This window comes from Cherax quadricarinatus, chromosome 28 (genome assembly GCF_038502225.1).
Source record: "Cherax quadricarinatus isolate ZL_2023a chromosome 28, ASM3850222v1, whole genome shotgun sequence".
NCBI classification, from domain to species: Eukaryota; Metazoa; Arthropoda; class Malacostraca; order Decapoda; family Parastacidae; genus Cherax; species Cherax quadricarinatus.
The window spans coordinates 26,014,817-26,035,749 of record NC_091319.1 but is presented as its reverse complement, the minus strand read 5'-3'; the positions used below and the strand labels follow the sequence as shown (position 1 = coordinate 26,035,749).

Sequence of the window (20,933 nt, the reverse complement as noted above, 5' to 3'; positions counted from 1 at the left end):
TATGAAGAATTCACCCTGAATGTCATCAAGCAGATAGCAAAAAAGTATGGTACCAAACCTGTACCTGCCCCTCAACAGCGACCTGTCCCCCAACCACAACCAGAGGGAAAAGTGCCAGACCGAATCCTCACTAACTCTCGCTACCTGTTACAGATACCATCTACCCCAGAAAAGAAGTATTCTCAGAAAAAGTGTATTGTTTGTGCTAACACCACAAGGCGACCCCAACAGCAGAAGGACACACGATTCATGTGTCAGCAGTGTGGGGTGGCACTCTGTATGAATCCGTTCTTCATGGAGTATCGTACAATCCTGGAGTTCTAGAAACATAACTGGGACATGTAAATACCTTGTATATAGTTGTAGATAATAGAATGTGATTCAGCCAGGTGTACAGTATCACCTATAAGTGTGTACATGTATGTTTGTGACAATATGATTAATAATTTTGTACATAATATTTGTCTAAACAGCATTTGGCTATCAGATCAAAAGATCTACTCTAAAACATATTTATCATACCATAAAAACTGAGAAAATAAAAAAAAAATGAAAAAAAAGATGCATTTGCAACATGTCTGCAAGCGGCAGCGCTTCATGTTGTCGTCAGGTGAGTGACAGGCGCTGACTTCATGTCCTTATATCTCCATAAGTACTGACTCTAAAAATTTTTTTTGTCATTACATATTTATTTTTTTTTTCTGAAATATTCGGAGTGCTGGGCAAGAGAACATAGATTTACATTTGGACAGTTAAGGGGTTAAGAACACCAGCAGTTATACATACATACTGTACACAGGCACATGCACACACACGAGTACCTGCATGCCCTCTCAACTACCCTCCCAGCTGCCTGCCTACCCAATACAGTAGGGCCATGCATAACAACGTGTCGCCTTATGGTGTTTCGCTAATATGGCGATTTCAAATTAAGACCAAAATTTGCTATACAGCAAGCGGTCTTTCAAATACAGTGCACCCCACCCATTTTGTTTACGTTCTCCATGAGCACATCTATTATGTCTGCAAACTTTCCAAAATTTCAAGTGTTTTAAAATTATTGCATATTTTATATGTACTCTGATAATTATGCTTATGTGTACCTGTACCTAAATATACTTACACACTGTGCTGGCATGCAGGTACACATTAAAATCACTATGATCCTCTCTACTTGTGAAGCCATAGTAATTCTACGTAATAATAATCTGTCTCTTGGGCACATAAAATATCATATTTTACGTTAATATAGACATTTTCATTAATCCATCTATGATATTTTCTTCAAAATTATATAAGAAACATGTTACGTAGCATATAAACATTATACATGCACCCACAGAATAAAAATTTACATAAATATGAGATTTGTTTACAAAGCCGCTCTGTAGGAGTGTCAGAAGATATGCGTTTTCTCTAGTCAAACACTAGGGGATAACTGTAGATAAATATTCCTTTCGTATGCCTTCACTCTATATATAGCAATTCACAACCCTTGTGGGTTTAGTGCTTCTTTTTTATTATGATTATAATAATAATAACTTGCAATAATAATTTGTAATGATAATAACTTGTAGTAATAATAATTTGTAATAATAATAATAATAATTTGTCAGAGCATCATTCCTTCTAAAAATTACATGAGAATGGAAGTGTTGATCTTTATTTATTCTACTGTACCACTGTGGAGACAAATTGTACACAATGTAAGGTGTTTGTATGAATGTTTATGAACCAAAACCAAATGCATCATCTGTTTGTTTACATAGTGGGTGGGGTGGCCAGGCTGGCTTCACCTTACAGCATCCCATTAATACGGACATTTTAAATTATGACCAAAACTCGCTATATGGCTCCCCCACCTGACTTTCTAATATGGTCACCGTGTGCCACCCAGCTTGTTTACATTCTCCGTGAGCACATTTTTTCACTATGGAAACTTTCCAAAATTTCAAATGTTTTAAAATTATTTCATATTTTATATATTTATTTTTTTTATTTATTATCACACTGGCCGATTCCCACCAAGGCAGGGTGGCCCGAAAAAGAAAAACTTTCACCATCATTCACTCCATCACTGTCTTGCCAGAAGGGTGCTTTACACTACAGTTTTTAAACTGCAACATTAACACCCCTCCTTCAGAGTGCAGGCACTGTACTTCCCATCTCCAGGACTCAAGTCCGGCCTGCCGGTTTCCCTGAACCCCTTCATAAATGTTACTTTGCTCACACTCCAACAGCACGTCAAGTATTCATTTGTCTCCATTCACTCCTATCAAGCACGCTCACGCATGCCTGCTGGAAGTCCAAGCCCCTCGCACACAAAACCTCCTTTACCCCCTCCCTCCAACCCTTCCTAGGCCGACCCCTACCCCGCCTTCCTTCCACTACAGACTGATACACTCTTGAAGTCATTCTGTTTCGCTCCATTCTCTCTACATGTCCGAACCACCTCAACAACCCTTCCTCAGCCCTCTGCCCTCTGGACAACAGTTTTGGTAATCCCGCACCTCCTCCTAACTTCCAAACTACGAATTCTCTGCATTATATTCACACCACACATTGCCCTCAGACATGACATCTCCACTGCCTCCAGCCTTCTCCTCGCTGCAACATTCATCACCCACGCTTCACACCCATACAAGAGCGTTGGTAAAACTATACTCTCATACATTCCCCTCTTTGCCTCCAAGGACAAAGTTCTTTGTCTCCACAGACTCCTAAGTGCACCACTCACTCTTTTTCCCTCATCAATTCTATGATTCACCTCATCTTTCATAGACCCATCCGCTGACACGTCCACTCCCAAATATCTGAATACGTTCACCTCCTCCATACTCTCTCCCTCCAATCTGATATTCAATCTTTCATCACCTAATCTTTTTGTTATCCTCATAACCTTACTCTTTCCTGTATTCACCTTTAATTTTCTTCTTTTGCACACCCTACCAAATTCATCCACCAATCTCTGCAACTTCTCTTCAGAATCTCCCAAGAGCACAGTGTCATCAGCAAAGAGCAGCTGTGACAACTCCCACTTTGTGTGTGATTCTTTATCTTTTAACTCCACGCCTCTTGCCAAGACCCTCGCATTTACTTCTCTTACAACCCCATCTATAAATATATTAAACAACCATGGTGACATAACACATCCCTGTCTAAGGCCTACTTTTACTGGGAAAAAATTTCCCTCTTTCCTACATACTCTAACTTGAGCCTCACTATCCTCGTAAAAACTCTTCACTGCTTTCAGTAACCTACCTCCTACACCATACACTTGCAACATCTGCCACATATATATATATATATAATTCAAGGTCATCTGAGTTCCAGCTCCTGGTCCTCAAGTCAGAGCATATAGATTTATTTTCAAACTTTTTAAAATTAAAAATATACTATTGGTATTTGTCTTCTATAAAGATGGTAGATAACATTAAGGAAGATAGAGAAGAAGAAGAGGATACAGAGATAGCAATAGGGAGGGATAATATAAGGGAGGAACTTGCAACATCTGCCACATTGCCCCCCTATCCACCCTGTCTTACGCCTTTTCCAAATCCATAAATGCCACAAAGACCTCTTTAGCCTTATCTAAATACTGTTCACTTATATGTTTCACTGTAAACACCTGGTCCACACACCCCCTACCTTTCCTAAAGCCTCCTTGTTCATCTGCTATCCTATTCTCCGTCTTACTCTTAATTCTTTCAATAATAACTCTGTTAGGTAAGACACATATGCAACAGTTAGGTATCTTTATTTCGAAACGTTTCGCCTACACAGGAGGCTTCTTCAGTTGAGTACAGAAAAGTTGCTAGAAGCAGATCTGCTTCTATCAACTTTTCTCTATCTGCTGCTGTGTAGGCGAAACGTTTCGAAATAAAGATACCTAACTGTTGCATATGTGTCTTACCTAACAACCTGTTGGTATTTTATACCATTTTAATGTTCAATAATAACTCTACCATACACTTTACCAGGTATACTCAGCAGACTTATCCCCCTATAATTTTTGCACTCTCTTTTATCCCCTTTGCCTTTATACAAAGGAACTATGCATGCTCTCTGCCAATCCCTAGTTACCTTACCCTCTTCCATACATATATATACTCTGATAATTATACTTGTGTACCTGTACCTAGGTAAGACACACACACAACAGTTAGATATCTTTATTTCGAAACATTTCGCCTACACAGTAGGCTTCTTCAGTCAAGTACAAAAAAATTGATAGAAGCAGAAGAGACGTGATGACGATGTAATCAGTCCATCACCCTTGAAGTTTTGAGGTGGTCAGTCCCTCAGCCTGTTGAAGAGTATTGTTCCATAGTCTGAAACAATATGGAGTTGAAGTGACAAGATGGAGCCTTATATCTGCCAGGAGGTGAGATGTAGGCCACTAGTAGAGGTAAGAATGTAGTCGTTGGGAGATCACGTCCCTCACAAATCCAGCCATTTGCACTAGTAGAAGTTGTCCAAGTTGTTTTCTGTTCTGTACCAAGATACCATTGTGTTGCAGTGTCTGACAGAGTGAATATTAAAATGGTATAAGGTGTTTTTATCTACACCTTTCAAAGCATGAATATTCTTTGAGCAGTAAATAACCATGGGCTTAAACTTGAAATCACCTGACACATTACCACAAAGGAGCAAGGTGAAGCAATCCCTTGCTGCCTTGAAGCCCAGTGCAGCACCACGGAGACAGTGGTCTCACCCAGGCGACGGCCTGAGCTAGGGAAATATCCTGCAGGCAACGCTCCAAATTTTTTCCCCTCCCGCAAACCATATCGTGTTAAGTTGATTTTACAAAGTGTTGTATAAAATTTTGCCACAATTTTTCAATTGTGTAATAACCAAAACATGCCAAATAAATTCGTGTAATACGATGGTCTATTGTATGTGAAATATGAAATAACTTTAAAACACTTAAAATTTTGGAAAGTTTCCAGACATTATGGAAAAATGTGCTCACTGAGAATGTAAACAAATTGGGTGGTGCGCAGTGATTGTATTAGAAAGTCAGGTGGGGGGGGGGGAGCCGAATAGTGAGTTTTAGTCATAATTTGATATGTCCATATTAGCGGAATGCCATAAAGTGAAACGCTGTAAAGCGGGGCCCTACTGTATAGAAAAAAATGTTGTTATGCAGAGTATTGTCATCAGAATTAATTTTTTACAGTGGACCCTCGGTTTTCATGTTTAATCTGTTCAAGAGCCACAGACCAAAACCGAAACCATTTTCCCCGTAAGAAATAATGTAAATGGAATTAATCCGTTCCAGACACTAGAAGTATCAAAAAAAAAATTTTTTTTTTACCTTAAAGATGGATTACATGCACAAAAGAATGAACATTATACATGACACTTACCTTTATTGAAGGCTGTGTTGCTGGAAGGAAGACGGGGAGTAGGGGAGAGGGGAGAGGGAAGAGGGGTTTTTTCCTTGGAAGGGGAATCCCCCTCCATAAGGACTCTTAAGTACCAAGTCCTTATCTGGGGTCACTTCCCTCCTTTGTTTTTTAATTCCACGAGGACCAGCTTGAGGGTCACTGGACCCCTGTCGCACAAAATATCTGTCCAGAGTGCTCTTTTTCTGGTGTCTCTTAAGATTTCCCTAAAATGGGACATGGCATTGTCATTGTAAAAGTCGCCAGCACGGATTGCAGCAGCTTTCTCAGGGTGATGTTCCTCCACAAATGAATGCACTTTAGTCCACATTGCACATATCTCCTTAATCTTCAAAGAAGGCACCTTCTTCCATCTCTCTTCCTCCTCCTCTGAAGCAAGTTCCTCATCTGTGGTCTGCTGCTGTTGCAGATGAAGCTCTTGCATATCATCAGTGGTTAGCTCTTCATTGTAGTCCTCCACCAACTCTTCCACATTGTCACCACTCACATCCAACATCCAAGGGTTAGAGGCTGACAGGATGAGCCTCTAACCATTCAAAACCCTTCTTTTGGACACAATCTGCCCACAATTTTCCCCAAGCAGAGTTCATCGTCCAGGAAGTCACTCCCTGCCAAGCCTTATCTATAAGGCCTATGCAGTGGAAGATACTGAAGTGATTCTTCCAAAACTCTCTTAGGATCAGTTCAGAGTCCGAGGTTATGTCAAAGTGCCTTTGAAACATTGCTTTGGTGTACAGTTGTTTGAAGCTTGCAGTGATCTGCTGGTCCATGGGCTGGATGAGAGGAGTTGTGTTAGGAGGCAAGAACTTCACTGTTACAAAACTGAATTACTTAGACAATTGGTCTTCCAAGTCTGGAGGATGAGCAGGAGCATTGTCCTTTAACAAGAGGCACTGGAGTGGCAATTTATTATCCAGGAGGTATTTCTTCACACTCGGGCCAAACACTTCATTGAACCAATCCAGGAAAATTTCCCTAGTGACCCATGCCCTACTGTTAGCCTTCCATATCACACACAATTTACTCTTGACAACACTGTTTTTCTTGAACACTCTGGGATTTTCAGAGTGATACACCAGTAAGGGCTCACTTTGAAATCCCCACTAGCATTACCACACAAGAGAGTTAGCCTCTCCTTCATAGGCTTGTGTCCTGGGAGTGCCTTTTCCTCCTTCATAATGTAGGTCCTCTTTGGCATTTTCTTCCAAAACAGGCCTGTTTTGTCACAATTGAACACTGGTTGGGGTTGGAATTTTTCAGCCTCTACATAACATTTGAATTCCCACACAAATTTTTCAGCCACTTGTTTGTCTGAGCTGGCACCCTCACTGTGCCTTATAACACTGTGTATGCTGCTTCACTTCTTGAATTTTTCGAACCAGCCTTTGCTGGCCTTAAATTCACGAACATCAGCACTTGTTTCAGGAAATTTCTTTATGAGATCGTCATGCAACTGCTTTGCCTTTTCACAAATTATACACTGCACAACACTATCTCCTGCTAACTCTTTCTCTCTGATCCACACCAACAAAAATTTCTCCACTTCTTCAATTGTTTGGGAGCTCTGTTTGGTTATCACATTCACCCCTTCAGTTGTTTGGGAACTCTGTTTGGTTATCACATTCACCCCTTCAGTTGTTTGGGAGCTCTGTTTGGTTATCACATTCACCCCTTTTGCAACATCAGCTTCCATGATTTCTTTTCTCCTTGCCACAATGGAGCTGATTGTTGATGGCGACTTCCCGTACATCCTGCCGAGTTCAGCAATGCGTATGCCACTATCATATTTTCTTAGGATTTCTTTTTTTGGTTCTACTGTGTTCCTTTCTTTACCAAAGCACTGACACTAGGAGCTTTCTTTGGGGCCATGATCGCTTATTTAACAGTCACACACAATAAACAAGTGGCAAAAACAATTGATTATTGCGAAATGTTTCGTATGACCTGGCAGGATATGTTCACTCACTGAGAAACAGTGCTGTACTGGCTGAGAATTCGCATGGGAGGGGGCAGTGTCTGTGCACTGGGCACTCGACAGGTTCCATACTATCGATGAAAATGGAGGTAATCAATGAAAACGGAACCAAAAAATTGACGAAAAAAGTTGGCCAAAACCGAAATCGGCAATAACGAAGATCGACGAAAACGAAGGATCCACTGTACAGTGGACCCCCGCATAACGATATTAATCCGTTCCTGAGAGTTCACTGTTATGCGAAATTATCGTTGTGCGAATGAATTTTCCCCATAAGAAACAATGGAAATCGAACTAATCCGTGCAAGACACCCCAAAGTATGAAAAAAAAAAATTTTTACCACATGAAATATTAATCCTAATACACACAAACTGAAAAAGGCATGCACAATTACATGACACCCACCTTTATTGAAGATCTGGTGATGATTGATGGGATGGGAGGAGAAGAGAGTCTTAGTGTTTAGAAGGGGAATCCCCTTCCATTAAGACTCGAGGTGTCAAGTCCCTTTCCGGGGCCACTTCCCTTCCTCTTTCAATGCCACTAGGACCAGCCTCAGAGTCACTGGACTTCTGTCGCACAACATATCTGTCCATAGTGGCCTGCACCTCCCGCTCCCCTATGACTTCCCTAAAGTGTTTCACAACAGTGTCAGTGTAATAGTCACCAGCACGGCTTGCAATAGCTGTGTTAGGGTGATTGTCATCAAAAAAGGTTTGCACTTTAAGCCACATTCCACACATTTCCTTAATCTTTGAAGTAGGCAACTTCTTCAATTTCTCTCTCCCCTCCTCCGAACCAGTTTCCTCAGGTCTGGCCTCTTGCTGTTGAAGTTGATCTAGCAGCTCATCAGTGGTTAGTTCTTCATTGTCCTCCTCCACCAACTCTTCCACATCATCCCCACTAACCTCCCACCCCAAGGACTTTCCCAATGCCACAATGGATTCCTCAACTGGCATACTCCTCTCAGGGTTAGCCTGAAACCCTTCAAAATCCCTTTGGTCTACACATTCTGGCCACAGTTTCTTCCAAGCAGAGTTCAAGGTCCTCTTAGTCACTCCCTCCCAAGCCTTACCTATAAGGTTTACACAATTGAGGATATTAAAGTGATCTCTCCAAAACTCTCTTAGAGTCAATTGAGTTTCTGAGGTCACTACAAAGCACCTTTCAAACAGAGCTTTTGTGTACAGTTTTTTGAAGTTTGCAATAACCTGCTGGTCCATGGGCTGCAGGAGAGGAGTGGTATTAGGAGGCAAAAACTTCACCTTAATGAAGCTCATGTCCCCATAAAGTCGCTCTGCCACGTCTGTAGGATGACCAGGGGCATTGTCTAGCACCAGGAGGCACTTAAGGTCTAATTTCTTTTCAGTTAGGTAATCTTTCACATTGGGGGAAAATACATGGTGTAACCAGTCATAGAAAAAGTCCCTAGTGATCCATGCCTTACTATTTGCCCTACACAGCACACACAAATTAGCCTTGAGGATATTCTTTTGCCTGAACGCTCTGGGAGTTTCTGAGTGATGCACTAATAAAGGCTTCACTTTGCAATCACCACTAGCATTGGAACACATCAACAGAGTAAGCCTGTCTTTCATAGGCTTATGTCCTGGTAGTGCCTTTTCCTCCTGAGTAATGTAGGTCCTGCTTGGCATTTTCTTCCAAAACAGGCCTGTTTCATCACAATTAAACACTTGTTCAGGTTTCAGTCCTTCACCGTCCATGCACTCCCCGAACTCCCGCACACATCCCCCAGCCGCTCTGTGGTCCGAACTGGCGGCCTCACCATGCCTCATCACACTATGCATGCCACCATGCTTCTTAAATCTCTCAAACCAACCCCTGCTGGCCCCAAATTCACTCACATCACCACCAGTCGCAGGCACCTTCCTAACCAAATCCTCATGCAACTTCCCAGCCCTTTCACTTATGATCACTTGAGAGATGCTATCTGTTTTTCATTTATCCATACCAATAAGAGCCTCTCAACATCGTCCATCACTTGCGATCTCCGCCTCGAAAACACAGTTGAACCTTTGGCAAGAACAGCTTCCCTGATTGCCGCTTCGTTGCCCACAACAGTAGCGATGGTTGATTGGGGTTTATTATACAACCCGGCCAGCTCGGAGACACGCACTCCACTCTCACACCCAGCAATGATCTCCTTCCCCATCTCCATAGCAACTCTCACCCCCATTGCTGCAGGGTTGGCACCAGAAGCCCTCTTGGGGCCCATGGTCACCTATTTTGCAGATAAAATCACCAAAAACACCATAATAATACGAAATGTTCCGACTGTATGCTTGGATGTTAACGCAGAGGCTGGCTGGTAAACAATGCCACCGGCGGAACATGTGAGGCTGGCTCAGGCCGCACATTAGACGCGTCTCGGACGAACAGCGTTGAGCGGGTTTTTTAGCGGTATGCGAGGCATACGGTATGCGGATTTAACGTTATGTAATGCCAACGGTATGCGGGGGTCCACTGTATAAACCTTCAAATTAATTGACAGGATTGGTAAGGTTCATAAATAACTACTACTATTACTACCACCACCTTTTCCTGCCCATATATAGCCGTCCTGCTCCACTTCTGGTTAGTGTGACTTTGTAAATGGTCCAAGTCGGACCGAAACGTCGTCGTGAGCTTCTCTCTTTTATGTGTGGGTTATTTGTGTATTGGTAAGGTTCATTTATGTAATTGCACACTGTAACATAAGCTGTAGGAATTTAATATAATTAACCCTTTCAGGGTCCAAGGCCAAAATCTGAAGTCACGCACCAGTGTCCAAGAAATTTTGAAAAAAAAAAAATTATTTTTTCTTACAGAATTAAAGAGCATATTTTTGTGAAGGTAATAAAACAAAAAAAATTAGAATCTGATCAGTACTTACCGAGATACAGTGCCAAGAAGTTTGTAGAAAATGATGTGGTGGCGGCAACATCGACGAATTCCACATACGCGTATTATATTATTTTGTTTTTTTAGTTGTTTTTTCTTTTCTTTTCCAATTTTTTTCTATTCCTACTAACATTTGGGGCCTGAGAGACCAATACTGTATATAATTTATATATATAAACTCACTGTATTGAACACAATAACCGCACTAAAGTTATTATCATATTATTGTTTACCACTGTTGTTTATTACAATAAACATGCACAAATATTGTATAATACTAATGTTCTATCATATATTTACATATTTACAATCACTGGACATGGTTTTAGAACTGCTGGAGCTTGTGGAACTCCTTGAAACAAGGCACCATGCACAGAGGCACCTTACATTCCTCACACATAAACCGAGTGTCTTTGCGTCTTTGTTGCCGTCGTTTTGTTTGTGCACAGACAATGCATCTCTTCTGAGCAAATTTCTTTTGAGTTGAAGGAAGCTGTATTATGAAATGATCACCTTCTCTTCTCAAACGCTTGGGTATATTGTGATGAATTCGAGGACCATGTTGTATTGCAGGTGTTGTTACCTGGTACTTCATTATGAGTTGTCTGACAACAGACAAACAAAATTCACCATACGGTGGTCTGTTACCAGTCTTTATTTGGTACATATTATATGCATTCAGCATTGAAATGTCCATGAGATGGAAGAAAAGTTTCATGTACCACTTGTAACTCTTACGAACACAGTCAACAAAACCAATCTGCATGTCACACTTGTCAACCAAGCGCATGTTTTGTGTATAATCAATCACTGTCACTGGTTTTCGAATACGTTCATTAGTCACTCGATCAACTTTGCCACTGTCTTGCATTTCATTACGGTGAATGGTTGTCAACAATGTGACATCTCGTTTGTCATGCCACCGTAATGCCATGATGTCATTGGCAGTAAACACCTGCACGTCATCACCACGAACACCTGCGTTGAGCCTGGGCATATGTTTACGATTAGAACGCACTGTGCCACACACATCTGTCTTGTTCACTCGCATGAAATCACTGAGTAATGGGCTTGTGTACCAGTTATCGGTATATAATGTATGGCCCTTACCAAGATAAGGTGCCATCATGTTTCTCACTACGTCACCTGATATACCCAATAACATCTTGGTATCTTTCAATGTTTTACTACCCGTGTATACAACAATATCCAACACCAGGCCACTGTCACAATCACAGAGTACAAACAATTTTATACCAAAGCGGTTCCTCTTGCTCGGTATATACTGCTTGAATGACAGTCTACCTTTGAACAAAATCAAAGACTCGTCAATTACAAGATTCTTGAATGGATAAAAGTATATCCTGAACTTTTGTTTGAGATACATGAAAACATTTCTAATCTTGTATAACCTGTCACTTCTGTCAGGCCTGGTTTTGTCAGAGAAGTGCAACATACGTAAGAGTAAGATAAACCTGTTCACTGGTATTATTTCACTGAAGGATGGGGTACAAATTAGCCGATCTGTGGACCAGTATGCTTTTATATTATGCTTATAGACGTGAGGCATAAGCATTATTGTTGCAAAAAGCAAATACATTTCTGCAACAGTCGTCTCTTTCCACCTGTGTAGTATTGACTGTGGTGATAAGATCGTATTTGCCATGGTGTACTGAAAATACTTATTACTTTCCCTGACAATAGTTTCCATCAATGGCTGGTCAAAGAATAATTCAAAGAATTCCAGTTCATTGGCCGTGGTTCCAAGGGGACAGGTAGGTAGAATTCCACTTTGCGAGTCATCAAAGTGGTGAGGGCTGGGAACAAAATTGGGATTTTGCTGCCAATCCCAGATACGGTTTGCTGGTGGATACTGGACATCATAGGCTGGTTGTACGGGTGGTTGTGGCGGGCTGGTGGGTGACGCTCCGCTTTGTCCTTGAACTGACGAGTCAGCAGCGTGGGTTCCCGCGTGGCACAGCGAGTCACGCATGGCGGTGCCACTACCACCACCAGCCCCACTAACACCATCCACTGATGTCTGTGGCCCATCCATGCCAAGTGTAGCCACATCATCCGCACTATCACTACCTAAAACGGGTGTAGGGCCACGGGATGTACTCCGGGATGTACTACGGGATGTACTCCGTCCCCTGGGCATAGCATAGGGTACACTACCCGAGCGCATGCGGCGGCGCACATACCGACGCTTCACTGGTGAATATGTTTCCTCACTATCACTACTCGAATGATCGTCGAGCGCAATAAAATCACAATCCACGTCAGAATCATCGTCATTACTGAAGTCAGAGGCCAGGCCACGGGAAAATATTAGTTTTCTCTTACGTTTAGGAACAACCGACCGTGAGTCACGAGTGCCCACACCAGAGGTAGAAGGTCGAGGATCGTCGGGGTTTTCTGCACTATTATCGATATCCTGGTCATTATTTTCGGTCACTAACTCATCAAAGCCGTAGAATTTGTCTTCATTTCCACTTCCATCAGTGTCAGAACTATCAGACAGGAAGAGGAGAGTCCCAATTTTCCGGGGAGTGAGAGCTGACTTGCGACGAGACATGGTGAACAAGGGTGACTGAGCCGGCGTTCCCACAATGCTATGCAGGCGCCTAGATTTTTTGTTTACGGCGCACACCCACCGCGCAGACCCATTCTCTCATATGTAGGCCTATGAGAGCTTTCGCGCTAAATTTGACGGCGCTAGAATTTTGGCATAGATCTATGGTTTGGACACTCACCGACCAGCCGTAGATCTACGGGACGGACCCTGAAAGGGTTAAGTAAAGTGATCATGTTAAGTAGCAAAAAAACTGATTTATTAAAACAGCAATGCCTGAATGAAGAATAGAAAATGAATGAGTGAAGAGAGATAATGAAGAGAGGCTGTGCATGAGTATGAATACTGAACAGTAACCTGATAGGAAGTTTACAAAATATATGTTTGACATTTGTTTTTCTATTATCATATGTCACTTCAAGATGATGATATTACTGTTGCTTTCTATTTTGAATTTTTATTCAAACAAAAAATAGAAGGTTTACTGTTATGCAGACTACTGAAATATTGTAATAATGGTATAAATAATGTCAACCCATTCATGACTGCATATTAGAATGGCTAGTTGGACATTTATTGGACAATGACGTCATTTCTTTACTCTTGAACATCGGCAAAAATCAAGCACTTCCCTAATTTGAGCTCCATTTCAAGGTCTTTTTCATAGTAAAACCAATCAAAATCATCTCTATTTCTGTAAAGTGTTTTCCATTCTATCAAATGAGACCAAGAAAATGAGAATACAACCATTAATACTATATGAAAATGCACCTCAAAGTCGGTGTTTTAACCCTCTCAGGGGTCTCTAGGCCCTCTCCGAGACTTGTTCTCAGGGTCGCCAAATTTTCAAAAAAAAAAAAAAATTTTTTTCTTATGAAAAAATAGAGAATCTTTTCCTGATCATAATGACACCAAAAGTATGAAATTTGATGGAAAACTTAGGGAATTATGCTCTCGCGAAGTTAGTGGTCTCAGCGATGTTTACGCAGCAGCGATTTTGCCCACTTTGAGCCCTATTTTCGGCCAATTCCAGCGTACTAGTCGACAAAAATCTTAACTACATATTTCGCTAGAACTCCATTTTTTCTATCGAATGAGTACAAGAAACCACCCATTTGCGATTTTTAATATCTAATAAAGTGGTCAGAATTTAGCAATTTTGCCAATTTCACACAAATTTCAAAAGATGCCAATTTCCGAATAGGGTTCAGAATAAACAAGAAAGACATTCCTGGCACTAAAATAACATGCCCCTCTTACATTCTTTTGCTTTCCACTTTGAATTTTTATTCTCACAAAAAATAGATTTACTGTTATGCAGACTACTGCATTAGTGTAGAAATGGTATAAATAATATCAGCGCACTTGTGAAAGAATATTAGACTCACCAGTTGACGTGTATTGGACGCGTGGCATGATTTGTTTACTTTTGAGCTTTGGTAAAAATCGAACATTTCTGCTATTTTGAGCTCAATTTCAAGGTACTTTTCATTGTAAAACCAGTCAACATCATCTCAATTTCTGTAATATGTCTTCGATTCTATAAAATGAGACCATTAAAACTAGAATACAACAATAAATACCATATGAAAATACAGTGCAAGTTTGCTGTTTTAATCCAAAAACACGGTCAAAGTTTTTTTTTTTTTCTCATTACACACTGTGTGCTGCAGGATTTTTTTTATACGTACTGCGCACACTGACCACATAGACCCATTCTTTCATATGTAGGCCTATCAGCTTTCTCTCACTAGATTTGAGGGCACTAGAATTTAGGCATACTAGTATGCCAAAAACCCTGGTGCATAAGCCGTACTAGTACGTCCGAAACCCTGAAAGGGTTAATCCAAAAACACGGTTGGAATTTTTTTTTCTCATGCACTGCGTGCTGCAGGATTTTTTATACATTGCACATTGACCACACAGACCCATTCTCTCACATGTGGGCCTATCAGCTTTCTCCCGCTTGATTTGAAACCACAAGAATTTTTGAGTATACAGTGGACCCCTGACTTATGATATTAATCTGTTCCTGAGAACACTTCGTAAGACGAAATTATCGTAAGTCGAATTAATTTTCCCCATAAGAAATAATGGAAATTGTTATATCTTCGAAATTGGTCATCCTGTGTTATTTAACTATTGTAAGAGAATATGTTCATCACTTAATATTATAGCGCGAAAGTCCCCGTTTATAGCTAAAGTAGAGACTTTCCGCGTTATATTATTATCTGTTAATACGTATATGAGAAATACCATGGTATTATCACTATTTTGTTATTATTATCACTATTATTTTATTATTATTGTTAGGTAGGATTTCTTGTGTATATAGAGTTTAAGTCTCGGAACCATCCGGTGAATTGTTCAATTGTTTATGTCCGGCTGGCTGACGTTTGGGTCAGCTGATCCAACCTGACGATGCGTCAACAGACTGGCAAGTAGTCAGTCTGCTCCCTGCTCTAGCCCTGACAACTGATCGTATATTGGCTCTTACGATGTACAGTTTGAATGGTTTTGAGAATTGGACTCTGAAGCTGACTCAGTTTGTTTCTCATTGCTCTGAAAGATTCTTTTGATATTTATATTCTTGGTCAGTTCAGTAATCCATAGAGATACTTTACGGCCAGATTCAAAGGTCTTGTTAAATCTTGTACCTTTTGTATTTTGAGTTTACAGTCTTGTTAAGACAAAGACGTAAATGTTAATGAAGACTTAATTACAGGAAGAATAATTAAACTTCCTTATTAATGTGACATTTCCATGATTTTGAACTAAATGTATATGGTAAATTTATGGTACAAAGTGTTAAGTTATATTAACTACAAAGAGAAGATAAAGTATTGTATTTAAATACTTTAATACTTTAATGGAGTTTCCCAGTTGAAATTATTTCCCCTAGACTCTAAAATACCTTTAAATAACTCGGATCCAAAAATCTTGTTGCATAAGAAATAAATGGTAACAGGCCACATTCTGAAGTTCTTTAAAAAATTTCTTATTCGCAACAGAAATCAAATTAATCTGTTCAAGACACCCAACAGTATGAAAGTTTTTTTTTTTTACCACATGAAATATACTTTTTCCTACACACAAAAAAAAAGGATACATGCACAATATATATTGTGCATGTACAGTGGACCCCCGCATAACGATGGCATCACATAGCGATTTTTCCGCATACCGATTACTTTTATCGCAAAATTTTTGCCGCGCATACCGATTAAAAACCCGCTTACCGATTTTCGTCCGAGACGCGTCCAATGTGCCCTCAGCCAGCCTCACATGTGCCGGCCGTCCCATTGTTTACCAGCCAGCCTCCGCGGTAACATCCAAGCATACACTCGGAATATTTCGTATTATTACAGTGTTTTCGGTGCTGTTTCTGGAAAATAAGTGACCATGGGCCCCAAGAAAGCTTCTAGTGCCAACCCTGTGGTAAAAAGGGTGAGAATTAGTATGGAAATTAAGAAAGATTTTGAAGGGTTTGGGGCTAACCCTGAGAAGCCTATGCCAGTTGTGGAATCCATTGTGCCTACTTCAAAGATTAAGGAAATGTGTGCACAGTGGGTTGAACTGCAAACCTTTATAGATGAAAATCACCCTGACACAGCTGTTGCAAGCCGTGCTGGTGACTATTTCAATGACAATGTTGTGGCCCATTTTAGACAAATCGTAAAGGAACGGGAGGTACAGAGCTCTATGGACAGATTTGTTGTGCGACAGAGGTCCAGTGACACTCAAGCTGGTCCTAGTGGCATTAAAAGAAGAAGGGAAGTAACCCCGGAAAAGGACTTGCTACCTCAAGTCGTAATGGAAGGGGATTCCCCTTCTAAACAGTAAGAAGATAATGCTCTCCCCTCCTCCCATCCCATCAATCATCACCAGATCTTCAATAAAAGTAAGTGTCATTTAATTGTGCATGCCTTTTTCAGTTTGTGTGTATTAAAATTAACATTTCATGCGGTAAAAAAAAATTTTTTTCATACTTTTGGGCGTCTTGCACGGATTAATTTGATTTCCATTATTTCTTATGGGGAAAATTCATTCGCATAACGATTATTTCGCATAACGATGAGCCCTCTTGCACGGATTAAAATCGTTAACCGGGGGTCCACTGTACTAGTGTACTAAATGAAGAATAAATGACACTTACCTTTATTGAAGATGTAGTGATGAGTGATGAGACACTGTGTCCTGGGAGTGCCTTTTCCTCCTGAGTAATGTAGATCCTGTTTGGCATTTTCTTCCAGAATAGGCCTTATCACACTGTGTATGCCACTGTGATTCTTAAATCTTAAATTTGCTGGCCTTAAATTCACCAATATGAGCAATAGTTCCAGGCATTTTTTCCTGTTCACCTGGGTGTTAGTCGACTGGTGTGGGTCGCATCCTGGGGGACAAGATTAAAAACCCCAATGGAAATAAGTTAGACAGTCCTCAATGACACACTGACTTTCTTGGGTTATCCTGGGTGGCTAACCCTCTGAGGTTAATTGCTTCTCAGTATTCTTGATAAGCCACACCAGTAACAGTCTCTCCACATCTTCGAGTAGTACAGCTGACCGTGGTACAGCAGCAGCTGACAGTGCTACAGCAGCAGCAGCTGACAGTGCTACAGCAGCAGCTGATGGTGTTACAGCAGCAGCAGCTGACAGTGCTACAGCAGCAGCTGATGGTGTTACAGCAGCAGCAGCTGACCGTGCTACAGCAGCAGCAGCAGCTGACCGTGGTGCAGCAGCAGCTGACCGTGGTGCAGCAGCAGCTGACCATGGTGCAGCAGCAGCTGACCGTGGTGCAGCAGCAGCTGACCATGGTGCAGCAGCAGCTGACGGTGCTACAGCAGCAGCAGCAGCTGACTGGTACAGCAGCAGCTGACGGTGCTACAGCAGCAGCAGCAGCAGCTGACCGTGGTACAGCAGCAACTGATGGTGCTACAGCAGCAGCAGCAGCAGCTGACCATGGTACAATAGTATTTCTCACCCTTTTTACCACAGGGTTGGCACTAGAAGCTTTCTTTGGGCCCATGGTGGCTTATTTAGCAGTTACAAGCACTAAAAACACTGGAATAATACAAAATTTATCGAATGTATGCGTGCAACCGTCCACCTTGGGTTGTAAAAAGTGTCACACTAGCTTAGCTGAGGCACTCACGCCAGACGGACCAGACGGCTGCGTTTGGGTCGAATGATGTAAGTCGAGTTTTTCAACGGGGTCAAATTTTTACGCTGACAAGCATCATAAGTCGGTTTTAACGTAGGTTGAGGACATCGTAAGTCGGGGGTCCACTGTATATATGCTCATCAAACACATTGGCTCGTAAGACATATACATACGACTGAAACAGTCAGAGTGTTAAAGAAACACGTCCTAATGTTTTCCAACCGTACTTGGGATTCGATATCCGGACCTCAGTATGTGAGCTGAGTGCTCTAGCGATCAATCTAGTAGAACATGGGGGACATCAAAAAAGTGGTATTTGTGTCTGTTATTATGCTTATGTTCTGTTACAGCTCTTTATGAAGAACTTTAGGACTGGCTTTATATTTGAATTAATTGTGCTGTAGCTATAGTTTGCAGAGTATTATGAGTGGATGGCTTGTATGTTCAGTAAATTTAAAATTTTGAAAAAGTAGGGGTGTATGCCCATGTCTTACTCCCATATAAAGGAATTGGAACCAGTATTCTCTGGTATATTTTTACACAATTTTTAACACACTGACTATCTCCCACCAAAGCAGGGTGACTTCTCAAAAAAAAAAATAAAAGTTTTTCTTTTTTTTTTACATTTAGTAATTTATACAAGAGAAAGGGTTACTAACCCCTTGCTCCCATTCTCCCCCCCCCCCTTTCCTTTTTTTTTAACACTGGCCAGTTCCCACTGAGGCAGGGAGATCTGAAAAAGAAAAAAAAAACAGTTTCACCTTATTGCTTCCATAAATAAAACTCCTCTCCACAGATGCTTTAACTCTCCACTTACCTTTTCCCTTTGTTTATCCTGTGGTTAAAAGTGAATGCTCATGTTTCGTGATTACTAGCATTTGTCTTTTGATTTTCAGCTTGCCCTTGACATAGAGAATGAAGCATATGAACACAATAGACTGCTGGATGGCATCAGCAATGATTTCTCCAGCGGTGAAGGTCTCTTGTCTGGCAGTATGAACAGAGTTAAAAATCTCTTGACAACTGGTCGACAAAATCGCAAGGCTATGTGTTACATGGCTGGATTTGTTGTTGTATTTTTACTTATATTGTTCTATTTACTCTCTAGAGTGCTTTCTGGGGAATAGTTGCCATAAAAGCAACAGAGAAAATGTCTTGCATTATTTACGAATTTTGTAGTACTACATGAATATGTAATACTTTTTGTAAGTGGTTTTTAAATTAACCTTTTGTTATTTGGAAATATTTACAGCACCATCTAGGTGATGTTTAAATGTTTTAATTTACATAGTTTTAGGTTTCTTGTCTACATAGGATACTGCTTGCACACTGATTTTTATATACAAATATAAGTTATAGATAAAACTAATATTTATTTTTGAAGTCTCTCTTAGTGAAAGTGACTCATGTGGATTTATTTACCTAGTACAAATGTTCAGTTTTTAAATATATTTAATACTTGTGATATTAACATGTTCATGGCATGATTTGCATACAGTTATGTACTTGCAGCTACAGTGGTACCGTGACTTATGAGTTTAATTCGTTCCGTGACCGAGCTCATAGCTCAGTTTCCTCATATATCAAATCAATTTTCCCATTGAAATTAATTAACCCTTAAACTATCCAATCGTAGATCTACGTTCGCTCATGTAGTGATCTGAATGTAGATCTACTTTTTTTTTTTTTACATGGTTTCAAATGGGGCAAATCAACGTCTGAGCACTACGCACATAAACGTAGATCTACGTTTGGACAGTTTAAGGGTTAAAATGCCATTAATCCATTCCAGCCCCCAAAAAACCCGAGTCTCAAGGGGCAGGAGAAAATACTTCAATATAACGCTAATATCAACTCTATGGTTTATTTATCTATCAGAATTGATGTAATGTCACATAATAAACACTATAAGTAACATAGAAACATGATATATACTCTAGAATGAATAAAATTGGCCATAATATGGAATGTGTCCAGGACCAGTCTGAGCATGAAAAATCATTACTGCTCCTTTGTATAATGTGTTCTTTGGTCCTGGGTAAGAGAAAACAGAGATTTTGAGAGGCTAACTGCACTAGATCATGAGTTTCATAAGGAAAACACTGAAACCAAAGCAATTTTCTCGGAAAATAAAAAATTTCCCAAGACATGAGGCCAGCCTGCATTCCCAGTGAATACACCTACCATCCGACTTATGACCGAGTTCGGTTCCGAGAAACCGTTCGTAAGTTGAAATGGTCGTAAGTCGAACTTTACTACTGAATATCAACAAAACATTTTTGAAATGACTTTATTTTATTGTTTTATTTTGGTATTTCATGTTTCACTCTACTTTTTATGTTGTTAGTACTGTATTTTATACTGTAAGGTTTAGGATAAACACTGTGTACAACACAAATTGTTGTTTATTTCCCAGAAATTTGGCATAAAAAACACGGTTGTAAGTCGAGTGGTCGTAAGTCGAGCAGGTCGTAAGTCGGATGGTAGGTGTAGTTGTTTATTTCCCAGAAATTTGGCATAAAAAACACGGTTGTAAGTCGAGTGGTCGTAAGTCGAGCAGGTCGTAAGTCGGATGGTAGGTGTATCTCAAAGTAAGTTATTGATTTATTTCATGAAGCCCACAATTTATTATTGAAGTAAATGCAATAATATTGTCAGGAATCGTAAAAAAATTATTGTTCTACAATTGGCTTGAGGAATATTGGAAATATTAAAATATTTTGGGATTTGTGTGGGAGTAAACGTCAACATATGTCAAATGTCAAAAACTTGGCAACTTTATTTTTTTGTAGAATAACAAAAGATAATTACATACATGATTACCTCCAGTGAGAAAATCATACTAACATTGTTTTATGAGTACCAACTAGTGGTGGTGTATCTGAACTTCCTCGTAACTCAGATTTTGGC

The 20,933-nt window shown here is 40.4% G+C and overlaps 1 protein-coding gene across 3 annotated transcripts in view; it reads left to right on the top strand.

Moving 5' to 3' along the window:
• Nucleotides 1-20,421, top strand: part of LOC128693308 (BET1-like protein) — a 125,350-nt gene extending 104,929 nt beyond the window's left edge. For all 3 annotated transcript variants that reach the window (XM_070089497.1, XM_053782923.2, XM_053782924.2), the window contains one exon: nucleotides 18,920-20,421. In XM_070089497.1, the coding sequence (XP_069945598.1) occupies nucleotides 18,920-19,150 (231 nt within the window). In that variant the 3' untranslated portion in view covers nucleotides 19,151-20,421. The remainder of the gene's footprint in view (nucleotides 1-18,919) is intronic.
• The last annotated feature ends 512 nt before the right edge of the window (nucleotides 20,422-20,933 follow it).